We start from the raw sequence: 22,301 nt of genomic DNA, 5'->3' as shown, positions 1-22,301 counted from the left end.
CCGGACCACTTAAAACACGTCTTGACAGAAGTAAGAGCTGTGAGAGGGGCAGCAACTTGACCGAAATTACGAATGAAACGCCGATAGAAATTAGCGAAACCTAAAAAGCGCTGCAACTCGACACGTGACCTTGGAACGGGCCAATCACTGACAGCTTGGACCTTAGCGGAATCCATCTGAATGCCTTCAGCGGAAATAACGGAACCGAGAAAAGTAACGGAGGAGACATGAAAAGAGCACTTCTCAGCCTTTACGTAGAGACAATTCTCTAAAAGGCGCTGTAGAACACGTCGAACGTGCTGAACATGAATCTCGAGTGACGGAGAAAAAATCAGGATATCGTCAAGATAGACAAAAACAAAAATGTTCAGCATGTCTCTCAGAACATCATTAACTAATGCCTGAAAAACAGCTGGCGCATTGGCGAGACCGAACGGCAGAACCCGGTACTCAAAATGCCCTAACGGAGTGTTAAACGCCGTTTTCCACTCGTCCCCCTCTCTGATGCGCACGAGATGGTAAGCGTTACGAAGGTCCAACTTAGTAAAGCACCTGGCTCCCTGCAGAATCTCGAAGGCTGATGACATAAGGGGAAGCGGATAACGATTCTTAACCGTTATGTCATTCAGCCCTCGATATCCACGCAGGGGCGCAGAGTACCGTCCTTCTTCTTAACAAAAAGAACCCCGCCCCGGCCGGAGAAGAAGAAGGCACTATGGTACCGGCGTCAAGAGACACAGACAAATAATCCTCGAGAGCCTTACGTTCGGGAGCCGACAGAGAGTATAGTCTACCTCGAGGAGGAGTGGTCCCCGGAAGGAGATCAATACTACAATCATACGACCGGTGAGGAGGAAGGGAGTTGGCTCGGGACCGACTGAAGACCGTGCGCAGATCATGATATTCCTCCGGCACTCCTGTCAAATCGCCAGGTTCCTCCTGAGAAGTAGGGACAGAAGAAACGGGAGGGATGGCAGACATTAAACACTTCACATGACAAGAAACGTTCCAGGATAGGATAGAATTACTAGACCAATTAATAGAAGGATTATGACATACTAGCCAGGGATGACCCAAAACAACAGGTGTAAACGGTGAACGGAAAATCAAAAAAGAAATAGTCTCACTGTGGTTACCAGATACTGTGAGAGTTAAAGGTAGTGTCTCAAACTTGATACTGGGAAGATGACTACCATCTAAGGCAAACATGGGCGTAGGCCTGTCTAACGGTCTGAAAGGAATGTTATGTTTCCGAACCCATGCTTCGTCCATGAAACAACCCTCAGCCCCAGAGTCAATCAAGGCACTGCATGTAGCACCCGAACCGGTCCAGCGTAGATGGACCGACATAGTAGTACAAGATCTAGATGAAGGGACCTGAGTAGTAGCGCTCACCAGTAGCCCTCCGCTTACTGATGGGCTCTGGCCTCTTACTGGACATGAATTAACAAAATGTCCAGCAACTCCGCAATAGAGGCACAGGCGGTTGGTGATCCTCCGTTCCCTCTCCTTAGTCGAGATGCGAATCCCTCCCAGCTGCATGGGCTCAGTCTCAAAGCCAGAGGAGGAGATGGTTGCGATGCGGAGCAGGGAAACACCGTTGATGCGAGCTCTCTTCCACGAGCCCGGTGACGAAGATCTACCCGTCGTTCTATGCGGATGGCGAGAGCAATCAAAGAGTCCACATCTGATGGAACCTCCCGGGAGAGAATCTCATCCTTAACCACTGCGTGGAGTCCCTCCAGAAAACGAGCGAGCAGCGCCGGCTCGTTCCACTCACTAGAGGCAGCAAGAGTGCGAAACTCAATAGAATAATCCGTTATGGACCGTTCACCTTGGCATAAGGAAGCCAGGGCCCTAGAAGCCTCCCTACCAAAAACTGAACGGTCAAAAACCCGAATCATCTCCTCTTTAAAGTTCTGGAACTTGTTAGAGCAATCAGCCCTTGTCTCCCAGATAGCTGTGCCCCATTCTCGAGCCCGGCCAGTAAGGAGTGAAATGACGTAAGCAACCCGAGCTCTCTCTCTAGAGTATGTGTTGGGTTGGAGAGAGAACACAATCTCACACTGCGTGAGAAAGGAGCGGCACTCAGTGGGCTGCCCGGAGTAGCAAGGTGGGTTATTAACCCTAGGTTCTGGAGACTCGGCAGGCCAGGAAGTAACAGGTGGCACGAGACGTAGACTCTGGAACTGTCCAGAGAGGTCGGAAACCTGAGCGGCCAGGTTCTCCACGGCATGGCGAGCAGCAGACAATTCCTGCTCGTGTCTGCCGAGCATGGCTCCTTGGATCTCGACGGCAGTGTTACGAGCGTCTGAAGTCGCTGGGTCCATTCCTTGGTCGGTTCCTTCTGTCATGCAGGTGAAAGAGGACCCAAAAGCGACTTAACAGAAACAGAGTTTATTTATGTCCAAACAGGGAATAACAGAAATCCTCTAGTCTGTAGAGGGGAATAACTGGAGAAGCGGCCACAGACTGCAGGTCGCTTCGGGTAGGCGCAGGCCGTAGTGGACCGAGACACCTGCTCACACGCAGCATCTGATGAAGGCAAAAACACGACAGGACAGGGCGAAACACAATCACAGCATGGTGAATACAAAACAAGGAACCGACGGGACAGGAACGGAACACAAAGGAATAAATAGGGACTCTAATCAGGGGAAAGGATCGGGAACAGGTGTGGGAAGACTAAATGATGATTAGGGGAATAGGAACAGCTGGGAGCAGGAACGGAACGATAGAGAGAAGAGAGAGCGAGAGAGTGAGAGGGGGAGGGGGAGAGAGAGGGATAGAAAGAGGGAAAGAACCCAATAAGACCAGCAGAGGGAAACGAACAGCATGGGGAGCACAGGGACAAGACATGATAATAAATGACAAACATGACAAGACCTTGAATAGTCTAACTAAAAAGCATGTTTAAACTACAAAAAAATGAAATCCAGGTTTAAATGGATATAGATATAGTGTGTATGTGGAGGAATAGATCACTTTATGCATTGTATCCCAAGGGGAACCACCCTCAAGCTTGCATACACGCCACCAATGCTTTAAGACACCCAAGGCATCGTCTATGGAGATAATATGGAGCTAAAAACTGTAGATAGGTTTATTGAGTAAAAACTCGCATACACATGCACACGTAGCAACACCTATACCCGCACACACACAACGTCTAATGGCTATAGATATTGGGAATAAGATTAATTGCCATAGCCTTTTCTTCGGCATACAGCTGTCTGGGAAGTGACGGAGCGATAAGGGGGCGTTTTTAATTGATCAGGAAAAGTAGCCATGGCAGATTATGCAAACACACACCCACATGCGCACACACACGTGCACACACACACACACAGGCACGCACACACACACACAGGTTGAGCAGTGCACTGCTCTGAAAATAAAAATGAATGCCCAGCCTGAAGTCCGAATGATTCATTAGCAAGATTGTAAGATTGTGACAAAACTCTGTTCACCACAATTTGAATTTTGTCTTTCAGCAAACTCATCTCGGCTTCAATATTTTAATGTGCACCCTAAATACCAGTGGAGGCTGCTGAGGGGAGAATGGCTAATAACAATGGCTGGAATTGAGTAAATGGAATGGTATCAAAAACAGTTTTTTTATGTGTTCATCCATATTATGAGCCGTCCTCCCCTCAGCAGCCTCCACTGCTACATACAATGAGTCCTTTTAAAGGGACATTTTAAAAGGTACATACATTTTTCTACTTTGAAATTAATGATTTAACCATTGATTCTTAAACTCCTGAATCCCAGATTGCCCCTTGAAGTAGTGGCAGACACATTGTTGCAGTGGTCGGTAAGAGACTTCTTAAAGGCAGAATCATCAATAAGAGAGTGAGAAGATGGTCTATGATCTTTGGATATACTAGTCTCGGCAGTGACAGTATGGTGCATTATAGGCTACAGCCACAACCAGACAGAGAGCACATAAACCTGTGAAGCCCAGACACAGTAAAAAACGCAGTGAAACTGTTATGATACTGTACTTATCTCTGGGAAAGTATGAGGCACACCATATTTAAAAGATCATATCTTCCTTAGTGCACACTGTGACGGCCCTGAATTTTTCTGAACCGTCTCAGTGCAGCTCCTTCCAATAGGGCGCTTTCCCTTTAATTCCCAATTAAATAGCCAGCATCAGCTGCACGAAAGTGGGGTTGTGATGGAGACGTGACTGAGGATGTGTTCAACCCTCAGTTCCCGAAGCTTCTCTATTCCGTTGTTATGTTGCCGTTAAAGGTGTGTTTTGTTGCCTAATAGAGTTTACCCAGGATCGGATCCACTCTTTGCGTCCCTGGACTACACCTCTCCGTTCTTCGTGGCCTTTCTCTGCGGGAGACCTAGATTGTCTGTCTGACCGACTGACTACCACCTTTTTGTATACGGTATTTCATTTGTTTTGATGTGATGTATACTGTGATTTATGTAGTTAAGTTGTAGTTGAGGACTTATTAAGAGTTGATACGCTTTAAAGTTCTGTGGTAAACTTATTGTTCTATTGATTGTATGATTAATACTGGGTTTATGCTACACGGAATGAACGGACAAACATTGCGTGACAGAAGTCACTTGAGTTCCCTGAACTCTACCGGGCAGGACTCATTTTAGGCCCGAGGTACAGGACATTTCTGGAGGAACCAGAACTCATTGTGTTATATTATTATATGTGTGTGTAATCATTGATGTTGTTAATACAACCCACGCAAAAGAGTATAGTTGTTTTTGAAGTTCTTTCCAATGTTTTAAGGGTTTATGAAAAGTTTATTTCCATCCTGACTTTTACATAAGTCCTTTGTAATGGTGTAGACTTGACGGACCAGATGGGACTCATTCCCACCCAAACTAAAAGGAGAAACCAATGTTTTCTCTGGTAGGCACAACCTACCTGGCACCCCTATAAATAATAACCTCAAGTCAAAACCGTTACATAAAAAATGGCACCCCAGATGGGACAGCTCAACATTGAGAACTAACCAAAGCAAATATTTTGTGTGGAATTAAAACAATGGATTCACCCCAAGATAATGTGCTCATCCATGTCATACCTGTCAATGGGAATACACAGGGCCATTCTGACCATCAAGCTGACAATACAAATCATAATGTGAATGGAGATAATGGAGTTGATTTGGGCCAGAGCCCTGGGAATCTGAATGCTCGGCCTGAGCCACAGGCCACAGGAGGTCTAACCAGTTACTCACTTATTGACATGGATCTGTGTGGAAGTACTGAGCTAGCCCTCCCTCTGACACCCAACCTTCCTCCATTGTCTGGTTTATCTCCAGAGGTTGTAGTCTTACAACTTCAAGGTGACATCCTTGATATTCGTCGGACTCAACAACATCTCCAAACTCTTATCCACCATAATTTCAAATGTCTGAGGGAAGAGCAACAACAGAGTACAATGGAATTCAGAAACTCACTGAGCACTCTAACCCACATGCTGACAGAGCTCAGTGAGAGTGGAAGACGGGAAATTACTGGTGCCCTGGACAGGCAGTTTGACTACCAACGAAACCAACTCACTGCCACTCTCCAATGGCGCCTGCAACATCACCACACTGAGGTCCTCAAGGACGTTAATTCTGTTTTTTCTCCCATGGTTAACACTGTAGGCCACTTGCAGAGAGAACTCTCTAATTGTGTTAAAATGTTGGATGACGTGTCTGTGGACATGGCCTCCATTAGGCACAACTCCTTACACAGAGTTTCTCTGGTGTCCACTTCTGTTCAGACCACTGAGGGCCAAGCTGGCACCTCTGAACAGCCAAGAAAAGGCCATGCTACAGTCATCACTGTCGATGGACTGGTTCGCTTGGGACAGCAGTTTGAGAAGGACAGAGAATGCCAACAGCAATATGACCAGAGAAAGAAACAGACACCCAAACAGTTGCCCAAGACAGACCATCAACAACAGCCAGAGTCTCCAGCCAAGACCTCTCTCATGTTCTGTTGGAGATGTAGCCAAAAGGGACATTCTTCAGCTACATGTCCAAGACCGTATCAAGTAAACCCTTCCAGAAACCACAAATCACAACAGGCCAACACACCTAACTCTCTTCGCAGCAATGACCATCCTTCTCTGGGTGCTTTAACCAGAGCTGAAACCCCAAGAGTCACTGCCTACGCCCTCCCATCGACATCCCCTTCCTTTCAGTTAATACCGCACCAATCAGAAGCTAAAAAGTTACATGATTGGGGTTCAAATGTGGCACTCTTCTCTGCCGTTGCTCCGGTACCACTAACCCTTGATAATCCTTCTGACGATCTCCTTTTACAGGCTGTGAGAAGAGCTCAGCTGGAACAGCCAGAGGAGTTACGGCTGTTGGAACAGCTGCAGAATAATGCTGATGTATGTACTTCAAAGCTAGGACGCACCGGGCTCCTGAAGCACAAAATATTCCTTACACAGGAAATGCCGATCAAGCAAAAGCCATATCGTTTGTCCCCAGTGAAGCTAATCATCCAAAAGGGACTCATAAATGATATGTTAGCACAAGATATAATAGAACGTTCCTCCTCTCCCTGGGCTGCTCCTGTTGTCCTCATCCCAAAAAAGACTGGTGGTCTTAGATTTTGTGTGGACTATAGGAAGACCAATGTTTCTCAGACTGATGCCTATCCTCTTCCTACCATCCATGAGATCCTGGAGTCATTGTCTGGCGCTGTTGTGTTCACTACCCTTGACCTCAATAGTGGTTATTGGCAGGTTGAGATGGACCAGGAAAGCAAGGACAAGACTGCTTTTGTCTGTGCTGAGGGCTTGTTTTCCTTTAAGGTGATGCCCTTTGGATTAAAGAATGCCCCTGCCACTTTCCAAAGACTCATGGAGATTGCGTTAGGTGAGCTCAAAGGGAAGATCTGTTTCGTCTACCTGGACGATATAATTATCTACTCTCAGAACAGAGAAAGACACTTTCAAGATCTTCAAGCAGTGTTGGACAAGCTACGAGAAGCTGGTCTGACCTTGAATATGAAGAAGAGCAACTTCTGCCAAACCTCCCTGAAGTTCCTTGGCCATATTGTGTCTTTCGACGGCATTCATGTGGATTCTGAAAAGACAAAGGCTGTACAAGACTTCCCTGTGCCAACCACACTCAAGGCCCTTCAACGGTTCCTTGGTATGGCTGGATGGTACCATCGGTTTGTGTCGAACTTCTCCCAGGTGGCAGAACCCCTCAACGCGTTGAAGCGAAAAGGAGCGAAATTCCAATGGACGGCAGAGTGCCAGACCTCCTTTGAAACCCTGAAACGACATCTCGTCACACCTCCCATTTTAGGTCATCCCAACTTTGATTGCCCTTTTGTTGTTTACACTGATGCAAGTGATGTTGGACTTGGTGCTGTCCTAGTCCAACAGACTGGACTTGGCACTGAAGAAGTGCTAGCGTTCGCCAGTCGGACATTGAATGGAGCAGAACGGAACTACTCCACAACCGAGCAAGAGTGCCTTGCAGTTGTCTGGGCTTTGGAAAAGTGGAGGTACTACTTGGAGGGTAGACACTTCACTGTGGTCACTGACCATTCCTCCCTTGTGTGGGTGTTCAAGACCAACAAACCAAGCACCAGACTCATAAGATGGGCTCTACGGTTGCAAGAGTTCACCTTTGCAGTGGAATACAGGAAAGGAAAATACAACACTGTTCCAGATGCCTTGTCCAGAGCTCCTGCTTGTGATAACGGTGGCCCTCATCTTACATGTGCTACTGTCCTGTCAAGCAGTCGAGACTCGCCCAAAACGGACTTTCCCATCTCTGATGAGGCCATATGGAAAGCCCAACAGGATGATCCAGGAGTACAGGCTTTGTACCAGACTATCCTGGAAGATGGAGAAAAGATGGTCAATCCTACCACAAAGCTGACCATCATGGAAGACAAAGTCTACCGAGTTGTACAACTACCTCACAGAACACTCTACCAAATGTACATACCTGAAACTCTACGCCTTCAACTGCTTCAACATTTCCATGAAGACCCATTAGCTGGTCATTTGGGCAGGTTCAAAACCTACAAGCGGTTGCAAGCGTTACTGTACTGGCCACATCTGAGCATGGATGTGAAGTCACACATCCGAAACTGTCAGGTTTGTCAAATGTACAAACCAGAAGGTAGAAAGCCTGCTGGCAAGTTACAGCAAACGGTGGTTACCCGACCTTGGGAAATGTTAGGAGTGGATTTGATGGGTCCATTTCCTAGAAGCTCCAATCAGAATGTGTACATGCTTGTTTTTGTTGATTATTATTCAAAGTGGGTGGAGCTCTTTTCCCTGCGTCAGGCCACAGCAAGGACCGTCTCTCACATCCTTACGGAAGAGATCCTGACTCGCTGGGGAGTGCCTGATTACATCCTGTCTGATCGAGGTTCCCAATTTGTCTCTGATCTCTTTGAGGACACCTGCCAAAGATGGAACCTGAGACAGAAGTTGACCACGGCCTATCACCCACAGACCAATCTCACTGAGAGAGTAAATCGAACCTTGAAGACAATGATTGCTTCCTATGTAGGGACCCAGCACAAACACTGGGACAAGCACCTTCACGAGTTTCGATTTGCCCTGAATTCTGCTGTGCAAGAGTCCACTGGAGTCACACCTGCAGAGCTGAACCTAAGTCGTCCTCTCCGAGGACCCTTGGATAAGGTGCTACAGCCCCAGCAGCTTACTCCAGACTCTGTTTGCTATGATCAGGTAGGCCATCTCCATGACTTGAGAGCTCTTGTCTCAAAGAACATGATCCAGGCTCGACTCAAGCAGAAGAGAAATTATGATAAGAACAGACGAGACATGCAGTTCCAGCTTCGTGATCGGGTGTGGCTTCGCTCTCATCCTTACTCGAAATCTGAACAATTCTTCTCGGCCAAGCTCGCTCCTAAATGGCAAGGACCATATAGGATTGTGGAGCAGATGGGCCCTTTGAACTACCGAGTGGTGAAAGAGGACACAGGTGAAGATATGCGCGTTGTCCATGTCTCACGCCTTAAGGCCTGTTACCCCTCGGCTGAGGAATTGGAGGCGATTGAGCGCCGCAAGGTCCTGGATATCTTTGAAGAGGAAAGTGAGGAGACTTTTCACGGATTCCCAGACCCAGAAGTCTCACACCTTAAGGCCTGTGACCCCTCAGCTGAGGAGCGTGAGCTCCAAAAAGTCATGAATATTTTTGTAGAGGAAAGCGATGAGACCTTTCTCGGTTTCCCCGACCAAGATGTGCCTTCCAGGGCAATGGTCGGCTTTTTCCAGGGGAGGGGGTGTGTGACGGCCCTGAATTTTTCTGAACCGTCTCAGTGCAGCTCCTTCCAATAGGGCGCTTTCCCTTTAATTCCCAATTAAATAGCCAGCATCAGCTGCACGAAAGTGGGGTTGTGATGGAGACGTGACTGAGGATGTGTTCAACCCTCAGTTCCCGAAGCTTCTCTATTCCGTTGTTATGTTGCCGTTAAACGTGTGTTTTGTTGCCTAATAGAGTTTACCCAGGATCGGATCCACTCTTTGCGTCCCTGGACTACACCTCTCCGTTCTTCGTGGCCTTTCTCTGCGGGAGACCTAGATTGTCTGTCTGACCGACTGACTACCACCTTTTTGTATACGGTATTTCATTTGTTTTGATGTGATGTATACTGTGATTTATGTAGTTAAGTTGTAGTTGAGGACTTATTAAGAGTTGATACGCTTTAAAGTTCTGTGGTAAACTTATTGTTTTATTGATTGTATGATTAATACTGGGTTTATGCTACACGGAATGAACGGACAAACATTGCGTGACAGAAGTCACTTGAGTTCCCTGAACTCTACCGGGCAGGACTCTTTTTAGGCCCGAGGTACAGGACATTTCTGGAGGAACCAGAACTCATTGTGTTATATTATTATATGTGTGTGTAATCATTGATGTTGTTAATACAACCCACGCAAAAGAGTATAGTTGTTTTTGAAGTTCTTTCCAATGTTTTAAGGGTTTATGAAAAGTTTATTTCCATCCTGACTTTTACATAAGTCCTTTGTATTGGTGTAGACTTGACGGACCAGATGGGACTCATTCCCACCCAAACTAAAAGGAGAAACCAATGTTTTCTCTGGTAGGCACAACCTACCTGGCACCCCTATAAATAATAACCTCAAGTCAAAACCGTTACAACACTATATCTGAAGAGATTTTGTTTCCCTAGTGTGCCTGATCTTTTAAGATCACTTTTCCCTGAGGTCCGAGGTGGCAACACTACTTAAGCCATATGTCATAAGACCTAGGTAATCAGTCATAAGGCTGACATAGTAGATGTAATTAAGAGTTGTAACATGTCAGGTTAACAAAATTATAATATGTCATATTGCATGAAGGGTTCAAGTGTCAAGAGAAAGTGTGTAGCCTAATTGTCTGAATATTAAAATAATTGAATGGGTATGAGACAACAACAAAAGCTCATCTAGTTATGTTTGGACACCTGATATTAAAAACACCTGGTGGTACCCAGGTGTAGGCAATCATATATTTATTCCAGCTTTGCCATGGTTATGACAAACCACTGTAACTCAATGTAGTGCATTAATTGCGCCCTCTAGAGCCCATAGTGGAACAGCACTTTCCAGTCCATAAGAGGTGCTGTTCATTTGGTGCTGGTCACAGATACTGAAGGTGTTAATTCAGAATCAGAAGGCCTGAAGAACTTTCTTTCTTTTCTTTTATTTCAATGTGGAGGCTAGATCCATGCAGCCGTATCAGGAATTCACAATAAAGTGTCTAGTTCTGTATGCTGTAACGTGATATAACTATTTGGTTGTAGGGTAACAGTTTGTCAACAGTGTGTCAATATCTTTCCTTAAACAGTGTCAAATGTACAGCCATACAAAGACATAATTTTCCATCCATTCATATTGGACCTCTGATTCCTAAGCATCTTTAGAGATACTGTACATGCTCTTCCTAGTAACATTTGCATGTTGCCCACAACTAATGATTCTATGAGCAATGTGGCAAATTAAGTCTACTATGTGTGCCATTGGATATGGATAAAACCGGTACAAAATAAGAGGAATTTTAGGTCATTTGATCACTCTATTGACATTTATTGTATTTTCAGGGGAATCATGCATGATTGGTTCTGTTTTTGTCTATGGGTGTGCCATCCTCCCTCTCTCCCGCTTTCCCTTAATCCCACCCTCCATCTTTGCCCTCTCTGTGTTTGTGTCTTACACTACACCTCTTGCCTATTTTTATCCCCCTCCCCTAGACTGTATTCAAACAGAGCAACTCTGCAAGAGAATGCCTGCACCTCTCGACCTGTTGCCAGGATAAAGTGACTAAGGGGTTAGTTGAAATCGGTGAGCGGGCACAATTTTGGGGGGTTCTTTCATTGGAATTATATTGAATTCTGATTTAAATCACGCTATACCACAATAAACATAAAGTTCAAATACCAAGTGCTTTTGACCAAGAAGTGGCAGGTTTGCGCGAAATCTACACTCAGTGTCTTCACCTCTGTCCTGCTGACCTACTGTACTGTTCACCAGGTATTGCTGGAGATTTGTACTTCCATAAGGTCGTTGTTTTCTGGGAGCTGGTGGTGCTTCAGTGCCAGCTGGCACTGTACTGTTCCCAAATGGCTTCAAACTCGCTGTCACACCTCAGCTTCTCGACCTACTGCAACGCACTGCAGAACACTTTGACTCCAGCATAACAATCCGTTGCTTTTGACTGGAGTAATTATTTTGTAGGTTCAAGAAGACTGAGGATTATGTGCACCAGGGTGGCTGTAGACTTAAACTGCCTTCAGCAGTCCTGTAGCCTCAGCCTGGTCTCATAGACTAGACATAACGTTGTAAATGTAAATCTGGGACACTGAACTTAGTATGATACACTACATGGCCATAAGTATGTGGACACCTGCTCATCAAACATCTCATTCCAAAATCATGGGCATTAATATGGAGTTGGTCTCCCCTTTGCTGCTAATAGAGCCTCCACTCTTCTGGGAAAGCTTTCCACTAGATGTTGGAACATTGCTGTTGGAACATTTCCAATCAGCCACAAGAGAATTAGTGAGGTCAGGCACTTAATCCTGGCTCGCAGTCAACATTCCAATTCATCTCAAAGGTGTTCGATGGGGTTGAGGTCATGGTTCTGTGCATGCCAGTCAGGTTCTTCAACACCGATCTCAACAAACCATTTCTGTTTGGACTCGCTTTGTGCATGGGGGCATTGTCATGCTGAAACAGGAAACGGCAGTTTCCAAACTGTTGCCTCAAAGTTGGAGGCACAGAATTGTCTAGAATGTCATTGAATATTGTAGCGTTAAGATTTTCCTTCACTGGAACTAAGGGGCCTAGCCCGAACCATGAAAAACAGCCCCAGACCATTATTCCTCTTCCACCTAACTTTACAGTTGGCACTATGCAATGGGGGCAGGTAGCATTCTCTTAGCATCCTCCAAATCCAGATTGGTCCGTCGGACTGCCAATTGGTGAATTTATCGCTCCAGAGAATGCGTTTCGACTGCTCCAGAGTCCAATGGTGGCGAGCTTTACATCACTCTAGCCAACATTGACTTGTTGGAAAGGTGGCATCCTAAGACGGTGCAACGTTGAAAGTCACTGAGTTCTAAGGCCATTCGACCGCCAATGTTTGTCTATGGAGATTGCATGGCTGTGTGCTCGATTTTATAAACCAGTCAGCAACGGGCGTGCCTGAAATAGCCAAATCCACTGAAGGGGTGTTTACATGATTTTGTATATATAGTGTATGTTACCAATGATAAGGTTACATAAGACAGATGTTTACTTAAAGTAAGGCGGTTGGTCGGGCTGGATGGTTGACGTATAACACGAACATCTAGCAACCCAAAAGTTGCAGGTTCGAATCTCATCACTGACAACTTTAGCATTTTAGCTAATTAGCAACTTTTCAACTACTTAGCATGTCAGCTAACCCTTCTCCCAACCTTAACCATTTTAGCTAACCCTTCCCCTAACCCTATAACCCAACTCCTAAACTTAACCCTAACCCCTAGCCTAGCTAACGTTATCCAGCTAGCTAACGTCAGCCACCTAATTCATCACATAATATATGTTTAGAAAATTCATGATATATTGTATATTGTGCAAATATTCATATATTGTATATTTTGCAAATTTGTAACATATAATAGGAATAGCAATTCATAACATATCATACCAAATGGGTGATGGACATCCACAAATGAATACATACCATATCTGGGACATATCATACTAAATGGAGTGTCTCAGATTTACATGCAGAATAATATGAAATGCTCTGAGACCAGGTTGATGGCCCAGAGTCTTACTTCTGTGTTGTACAATGCTGTCACAACCCACCTATCCACCCCATAGCCTAGTGCATCATTGATGTTTTCTCACACACCTTATGGAGTATCCCTACCTCAAAGTCTCTGACATTGCTTGAGACTAACCTGAATAACAATTAAAATAGCACTTCAAAACAAAGTGACGTATTATAATTGACTATTGACCCATTATGACCATCATTGACTGAATGGTAGACCACCTAGAATACTACAAGCATAATCTTGGTCTACCCTCTTTGGTTGAGTGGCTTGTGACTGTCTACTGCTCTGGTGCGCATCCTAAGTGAATTGAACAAGGCTATTGTGATAGTTGAACCGGGGACCATTCCGTATCACACCCTGTGCTTTCCTCAATACATTAGTCAAGGATAGGGCTGGTAGAGCATTGTTATATGTCACTCTACTGTCCTGTCATTTGTATGGACTCTTACAATTGGGGAAACAAATTACAGACCTACATATCCCCTTGTTCAATGCACCTTTTTTTCTCTAGAACTGGAAAGATCTGACATAATCTTTGAAATTAGATGAATAAAATGTTCTTATGAGCGGTGTGAAATCTACATCAATCTGTATGTCTGTAATTGCACTGATTTGGTTAGGCCTATCATTGCTTGTGCGTAATATAGGAATATAGGCCTAAAATACGCAGCAACCCACTTTTCTGCAGATTGGGTCATCAATTTAAAAGTTACTCCATGAGTCATCCAAGGACTCGCACATTTGTTCCCTGGCCAGAACCGTCTTACCGTCGGGGTTGGCGCAGATGAAAACCCGGACACTCCTGCCAGTGGGGACATGGTGCTGCGGCAGTGCGAGGACATTGCCACTGATGGCTGCCCTGCGGAGCGCCGATTCCCGCGGACAGGGCTGCCTGCTCCCCACTCCCGAGCGCCACATGGGTGGCGACTTCCAGCGTAACTGAAACCAGGTACACACAGACAGGTCTTTAGTGCCTTCTAAAGGGGTTATCAGTGGCCACACACAGACAAGAATGCATGCACACACACACGTATGCACACACAAATCAAGTTGGGATGGATCTGCCAAGTCGTAGAAAAAGGCAACCCCAAAAAAGACCCATATAATAATCCCATGCTTGCTTTTTCATTCAGTCATAGGAATGTTGCATTACAAAACGCATTATTGTCACGTGTACATGCACAATTTAAAATAATTTCCTTGGCTATTATAGCTAAGCATGTTAATCATCATACCATAATGTGAAACACACAAACAAATGACAAGACAGAACAAAAAGCAAACAATGGACAAGCATCGGGAGCAATCCCACCCAGAGGAGATGCTTGTAGAGGGAGAGAGGTGTGTGCGGGGGGTGAAACAGCAGTAAATTGTTGTTCAGTCTGGGGAATATCTCAAGTCGCTTTTTCCACGGAGTTGATGTATCCTGAGATCTGTGTCTCACAGACAGAGACTGCAAAACAGACAACGAAACACGGCAAAGTTGGGAAGTCCTAATATCAAAATGTAAATCCTTTTTCGTATTTATCATGAAAATACATACTCAATCACTGAATCACTGCGTTCAGTGGACTTGACTGTTGCGGGTGAGGAGGCTGCGGATACACACTACAACACTTCTCGATCCTCACATTTTTCATTCTCTTCATTTCGAAAAAATCGAGCCGTGGATTCTTGAGAATCAACAGAGACGGTAAAAACGCCCATCTAGAGTTTTCTTCACCGAGAGTCTGCCCCTGGAGAAACAGCAGCCGGTATGCAAAGAGCGGCGCTCAGCATCTCATTGCGAGCGAGCACTGGTTTTCTTGGCATTCTGGGGTCAGTATGGGCTGGAGAGTTTTCCAAATACCGTCTGTTCATCTTTCTCTTTCTTTATCTCGCTCTTTCCCTCTCTCTCTTCCGGTTCCTTCAGTGGTCCTCACCGTTCACTATCCGGAAAGAATTATACAAATGTCTATGTACCGCTTGGTCAATGAGTGAGTGTGTGACATAGGTGTTTCACTCCTTTTCTCTGTATTGGAGGAGCCAGTCGATTTGAACGTTTCACGGGAGGAGGAATTTAGTTGGTATTATTTATTTTATCGATAAATGTACCTCTCTTCTGCAGCCCCCTGTTATTTGCTCTGGAAGTTAAGTGCATTTGATTTCTCCTAAATATACATTTAACATTTACATTTAAGTCATTTAGCAGACGCTCTTATCCAGAGCGACTTACAAATTGGTGCATTCACCTTATGACATCCAGTGGAACAGCCACTTTACAATAGTGAATCTAAATATTTTAAGAGGGGGAGGGGGGGTGAGAAGGATTACTTTATCCTATCCTAAGTATTCCTTAAAGAGGTGGGGTTTCAGGTGTCTCCGGAAGGTGGTGATTGACTCCGCTGTCCTGGCGTCGTGAGGGAGTTTGTTCCACCATTGGGGAGCCAGAGCAGCGAACAGTTTTGACTGGGCTGAGCGGGAACTGTACTTCCTCAGTGGTAGGGAGACGAGCAGGCCAGAGTGTATAGCCTAAATGATTACAGTGCTGTTCTGCCATATATCTTTAAATCCCAGAGTTTAAAGAAAAAGCAACAATTTCCTTGAATTAATTCCAATTAATTAGAAATTAACACCTTTAAATATAACAACACCACTATTAGAACTTCATAAGTAATTGATAGGTGCACTTTTTGTACACATATTTATGAAATTAATATGTAGACTAACCATGATATTTAGGAATACAGTCATTGCATTAATCACATTATTTAAAATCAATAATTCAACACACATCATGTTTTCAGATTCAGGCCTACTGCTCTCGAGGATCATTGGTGTGAATTTATGCCAGTGTGTGTCTATTCCTGGGGCCCCTCGGCTTGCACCAAGAGCCTTCCGTTTGTCTGACTGACATGCCCAAAGTAAACTGCCTGTTACTCAGGCCCAGAAGCCAGGATATGCATATAATTGGTACCATTGGATTGAAAACACTTTGAAGTCTGTAGAAATGTTAAAGTAATGTATGAGACTACAAAACAATTGATATGGTAGGAGAAAATCCACAGAAAAGCTTGTTTCTTCCCAAACGAGTACACATTTTGAGTTTTGGTACTGGGACTCAGTTGGAAATCAGTCTGTGTGCGCGTGCGACAACGAGGATGCGCACTTGCTAATTTTACTTTTCTATTGAACATACTTCTTTCCGTATGAAATATTCTAGTTTAATTACATTTTAGGGTATCTGAGGACTAGATAAAAACGCAGTTTGACTTGTTGAAACAAAGTTTAGTGGTAGCTTTTTGGATTCCTTTCTCTGCAGGTTGAATGAGTGGATTACTCAAATCGACGGCGCCGACTAAACAGACTTTTTGGGATATAAAGAAGGAATTTATCTGACAAAACGACCATGCATGTTGTAGCTGCATCCGTACTTCAATCTAAGTCACAAATATGTCTGTTTAATCTAGACATATCAGTTTGAATGGGCTGCATCTTAATCCATGGCATCCGCTTATGTTACCCTTTCGCATCTGCGGTGGAAGGTGGCCGAGCTACAGCAGTTTTTGTCAAACCATGAGACATCTCAAAACTACAAAGGGGAGACTCTCACGAACACAATGGTGTTCTTCAAGTGTCATGGGACTCATCTGAAGGTAACCCATTCAAATGAATGAAATTATGGAAGCAGTTTTGTGCCAACAAAGATAACAGGTTAAATATGTGTAAAAACAAATACAAATAAAAATCGATACATATATATATATACATACAGTACCAGTCAATAGTTTGGACACACCTACTCATTCAAGGGTTTTTCTTTATTTTGACTATACCAAGAGTGTGCAACGGTGTCAGCAAGGCAAAGGGTGGTTACTTTAAAGAATCTCAAATTTAAAATACAATGTACAAAATAGTAAAAATAAAAAAAACTCTGGAATTAGTAGGTGTGTCCAAACTTTTGACTGGTGCTTTACATTTCACATTTTGATACGATACATTACGTTTTGCTCAACAGAAATGCTTACAAGACAGATAAAAATACATTTGTACGCAATATTTTTGCAAAATAAGTTTTGTAAAATGTCAAATCTCTGTGATCTTTTATTTCAGCTCATTAAAGATGGACTTTATGATAACTCTGACTTGTGTGTGGTTTGCTCTGTCAAGATATGGTAATACAGGAAATTTCCACGACACTAGTTTGAGAAACAGATGACTCACAAGTCCTCAACTGGCTTCATTAAATAGTACCCGCAAAACACCAGTCTCAACGTCAACAGTGAAGATGCGACTCCGAGATGGTAGCCTTCTAGGCAGAGTTGCAAAGAAAAAGCCATATCTCAGACTGGCCGATAAAAAGAAAAGATTAAGATAGGCTAAAGAACACAGACACTGGACAGAGGAACTCTGCTTAGAAGACCAACATCCCGGAGTGGCCTCTTCACTGTTGACGTTGAGATTGGTGTTTTTGATTTGTCATTATAGGGTATTGTGTGTAGATTGATGAGGGGAAAAAACAATTGAATACATTTTAGAATAAGGCTGTAACATAACAAAATGTAGAAAAAGTCTAGGGGTCTAAATACTTTCCGAATGCACTGTGTATAAAGAGTTGAAGTCAGAAGTTTACATACACTTATATTGGAGTCATTAAAACTCGTTTTTCAACTACTCCACAAATGTCTTGTTAACAAACTATAGTTTTGGCAAGTCGTTTAGGACATCTACTTTGCGCATGACACAAGTAATTAATCCAACAATTATCTACAGACAGATAATTTCACTTATAATTCACTGTATCACAATTCCAGTGGTTCAGAAGTTTACAAACACTAAGTTGACTGTGTCTTTAAACAGCTTGGAAAATTCCAGAAAGTGATGTCATGGCTTTAGAAGCTTCTGATAGGTTAATTGACATAATTTGAGTCAATCGGAGGTGTACCTGTGGTGTAACGCTCATTACTTCGACGATAAATGCAAATCGGATCACCACCCCTGGTGAGACAAAACTGCGACTCATCAGTGAAGAGCACTTTCAGCCAGTACTGTATGGTCCGGCGATGGTTGGTTTATGCCCTTCAGCAACGTTGTTGCCGGTGATGTCTGGTGAGGACCTGCCTTATAACAGGCCTACAAGCCCTCAGTCCAGCCTCTCTCAGGCTGGACTGCCTCTCTCAGTCTGAGCATTGATGGAAGGATTGTACGTTCCTAGTGTAACTCGGGCAGTTGTTGTTGCCATCCTGTACCTGTCCCGCAGGTGTGATGTTAGGATGTACCGATCCTGTGAACACGTGCTATTACTGCGAGGACGATCAGCTGTCCGTCCTGTCTCCCTGTAGCGCTGTCTTAGGCGTCTCACAGTACGGACATTGCAATTTATTGCCCTGGCCACATCTGCATTCCTCATGTCTTCTTGCAGCATGCCTACCTAAGGCACGTTCACGCAGATGAGCAGGGAGCCTGGGCACCTTTCTTTTGGTGTTTTTCAGAGTCATTAGAAAGGACACTAAAGAGGTCTAAGTTTTCATAACTGTGACCTTCATTGTCTACCATCTGTAAGCTGTTAGTGTTTTAAGTGCATGACACAAGTAACTTTTCCAACAGATTTTACTGACAGATTATTTCACTTATAATTCACTCTTCCAGTGGGTCAGAAGTTTACGTACACTAAGTTGACTGTGGCTTTAAACAGCTTGTAAAATTCCAGATGTCATGGCTTTAGAAGCTTCTGATAGGCTAATTGACATCATTTGAGTCAATTGGAGGTGTACCTGTGGATGTATTTCAAGGCCTAACTTCAAACTCAGTCCTCTTTGCTTGACATCATGGGAAAATCAAAAGAAATCAGCCAAGACGTCAGAAAAAATTGTAGACCTCCACAAGTCTGGTTCATCCTTGGGAGCAATTTCCAAACGTCTGAAGGTACCTGTACAAAATATAGTACACAAGTATAAATACCATGGGACCACGCAGCCGTCATACCGCTCAAGATGGAGACACGTTCTGTCTCCTAGAGATGAACGTACTTTGGTGCAAAAAGTGCAATTCAATCCCAGAACAACAGCAAAGGACCTTGTGAAGATGCTGGAAGAAACAGGTAGAAATGCATCTATATCCACAGGAAAATGAGTCCAATGTCGACATAACCTGAAAGGCCGCTCAGCAAGGAAGAAGCTTCAAAACCGCCATTAAAAAAAGCCAGACTACAGTTTGCCACTGCACATGGGGACAAAGATCATACTTTTTGGAGAAATGTCCTCTTGTCTAATGAAACATAACTATAACTGTTTGGCCATTATGACCATTGTTATGTTTGGAGGAAAAAGGGGGAGGCTTGCAAGCCGAAGAAACCATCCCAACCGTGAAGCACGGGGGTGGCAGCGTCATGTTGTGGGGGTGCTTTGCTGCAGGAGGGACTGGAACATTTCACAAAATAGATGGCATCATGAGAATAGAAATGGTGTGGTTATACTGAAGCAACATCTCAAGACATCAGTCAGGAAGTTAAAGCTTAGTCGCAAATGGGTTTTCCAAATGGACAATGACCCCAAGCATACTTCCAAGTTGTGGCAAAATGGCTCAAGGACAACAACGTCAAGGTGTTGAGTGGCCATCACAAAGCCCTGACCTCAATCCTATAGAAAATTGGTGGGCAGAACTGAAAAAAACATGTGCGACCAAGGAGGCCTACATACCTGACTCAGTTACACCAGATCTGTCAGGAGGATTGGGCCAAAATTCACCCAACTCATTGTGGGAAGCTTGTGGAAGGCTACCCAAAATGTTTGACCCAAGTTAAACAATTTAAAGGCAACGCAACCAATTACTTATTGAGTGTATGTAAACTTCTGACCCACTGGGAATGTGATGAATGAAATAAAAGCTGAAATAAATAATTTACTGTACTATTATTCTTACATTTCACATTCTTAAAAAAACTTATTTAGGCTGGGGGCAGAATTGAGTAGCTTGGATGAATAAGGTGCCCAGAGTAAACTGCCTGCTACTCAGGCCCAGAAGCTAAGATATGCATATTATTACTAGATGTGGATAGAAACCACTCTGGAGTTTCAAAAACTGTTTGAATGATGTCTGCGAGTATAACAGAATTCGTATTGCAGGCAAAAACCTGAGAAAAAATCCAACCAGGAAGTGGGAAATCTGAGGTTTATAGGTTTTCAAGACTTTGCCTATCCAATATACTATCCAATAGACCTAAGGGGTCATATTGCACTTCCTAAGTAGATGTCAACAGTCTTCAGAACCTCGTTTCAGGTTTCTACTGTGATGGAGGAGAGAAGAAGAGCTGATTGAGTAAGAGGTCTGGCAGAATGCCATGAGCTCAGTCAGGCGTGCACCCGTGATAGGTAGCTGCGGTCCTTGATATTTCTAAAGGCAAAGGAATTCTCCGGTTGAAACATTATTGAAGATGTAAGTTAAAAACATCCTAAAGATTGATTCTATACATCGTTTGACATGTCTCTACGAACTGTAATGGATTTTTTTTACTTTTCATCTGGCCTGCGCCTCGTGAATTTGGATTTGTGAACTAAACGTGCGAACTGGCTAGGCCACTCCAGGACCTTGATGCTTCTTACGGAGCCACTCCTTAGTTGCCCTGGCTGTGTGTTTCGGGTCGTTGTCATTCTGGAAAACCCAGCCACGACCCATCTTCAATGCTCTTAATGAGGGAAGGAGGTTGTTGGCCAAGATCTCGCGATACATGGCCCCATCCACCCTCCCCTCAATATGGTGCAGTCGTCCTGTCCCCTTTGCAGAAAAGCATCCCCAAAGAATGATGTTTCCACCTCCATGCTTCACGGTTGGGATGGTGTTCTTGGGGTTTTACTCATCCTTCTTCTTCCTCCAAACACGGCGAGTGGAGTTTAGACCAAAAAGCTCTATTTTTGTCTCATCAGAACACATGACCTTCTCCCTTTCCTCTCTGGATCATCCAGATGGTCATTGGCAAACTTCAGACGGGCCTGGACATGCGCTGGCTTGATTAGGGGGACCTTGCATGCGCTGCAGGATTTTAATCCACGACGGCATAGTGTGTTACTAATGGTTTTCTTTGAGACTGTGGTCCCAGCTCTCTTCAGGTCATTGTCCAGGTCCTGCCGTGTAGTTCTGGGCTGATCCCTCACCTTCCTCATGATCATTGATGCCCCACGAGGTGAGATCTTGCATGGAGCTCCAGACCGAGGGTGATTGACCGTCATCTTGAACTTCTTCCATTTTCTAATAATTGTGCAAACAGTTGTTTCCTTTTCACCAAGCTGCTTGCCTATTGTCCTGTAGCCCATCCCAGCCTTGTGCAGATCTACAATTTTATCCCTGATGTCCTTACACAGCTCTCTGGTCTTGGACATTGTGGAGAGGTTGGAGTCTGTTTGATTGAGTGTGTGGACAGGTGTCTTTTATACAGGTAACAAGTTCAAACAGGTGCAGTTAATACAGGTAATGAGTGGAGAACAGGAGGGATTTTAAAGAAAAACTAACAGATCTGTGAGAGCCGGAATTCTTACTTGTTGGTAGGTGATCAAATACTTATGTCATGCAATAAAATGCAAATTAATTACTTAAAAATCATACAATGTGATCTTCTGGATTTTTTAAAAAGGTTCTGTCTCTCACAGTTGAAGTGTACCTATGATAAAAATTACAGACCTCTACATGCTTTGTAAGTAGGAAAACCTGCAAAATCGGCAGTGTGTCAAATACCTGTTCTTCCCACTGTACACTGTAGAAGTATAGACAGAGGATTATGGTTATTGTGCGTGTGAAAACTCCCCTTAACACACACACACACACGGCGGCACACTGCCTGCCCTCCAGGACATCTACAGCACCCGGTGTCACAGGAATGCCAAGAAGATCATCAAGGACCTCAGCTACCAGAGCAACGGCCTGTTCACCCCACAGCTATCTAGAAGGTGGAGACAGTACAGGTGCATCAAATCTGGGGCCAAGAGACTGAAAAACATCTTCTATGTCTAGGCCAT

General features: G+C 44.2%; 1 protein-coding gene across 1 annotated transcript in view; it reads right to left on the bottom strand.

The window, feature by feature from the left end:
* LOC124007735 (NACHT and WD repeat domain-containing protein 2-like) overlaps positions 1-14,238 on the bottom strand; it is a 98,784-nt gene extending 84,546 nt beyond the window's left edge. The window contains 1 exon segment of the mRNA XM_046318466.1: positions 14,082-14,238. Coding sequence (XP_046174422.1) covers positions 14,082-14,232 — 151 coding nt within the window. The 5' untranslated portion in view covers positions 14,233-14,238.
* Positions 14,239-22,301: the final 8,063 nt, after the last annotated feature.

The sequence above is a fragment of the Oncorhynchus gorbuscha genome, linkage group LG21 (genome assembly GCF_021184085.1).
Source record: "Oncorhynchus gorbuscha isolate QuinsamMale2020 ecotype Even-year linkage group LG21, OgorEven_v1.0, whole genome shotgun sequence".
NCBI lineage: Eukaryota > Metazoa > Chordata > Actinopteri > Salmoniformes > Salmonidae > Oncorhynchus > Oncorhynchus gorbuscha.
This window is presented reverse-complemented; position numbering and strand designations above follow the sequence as displayed.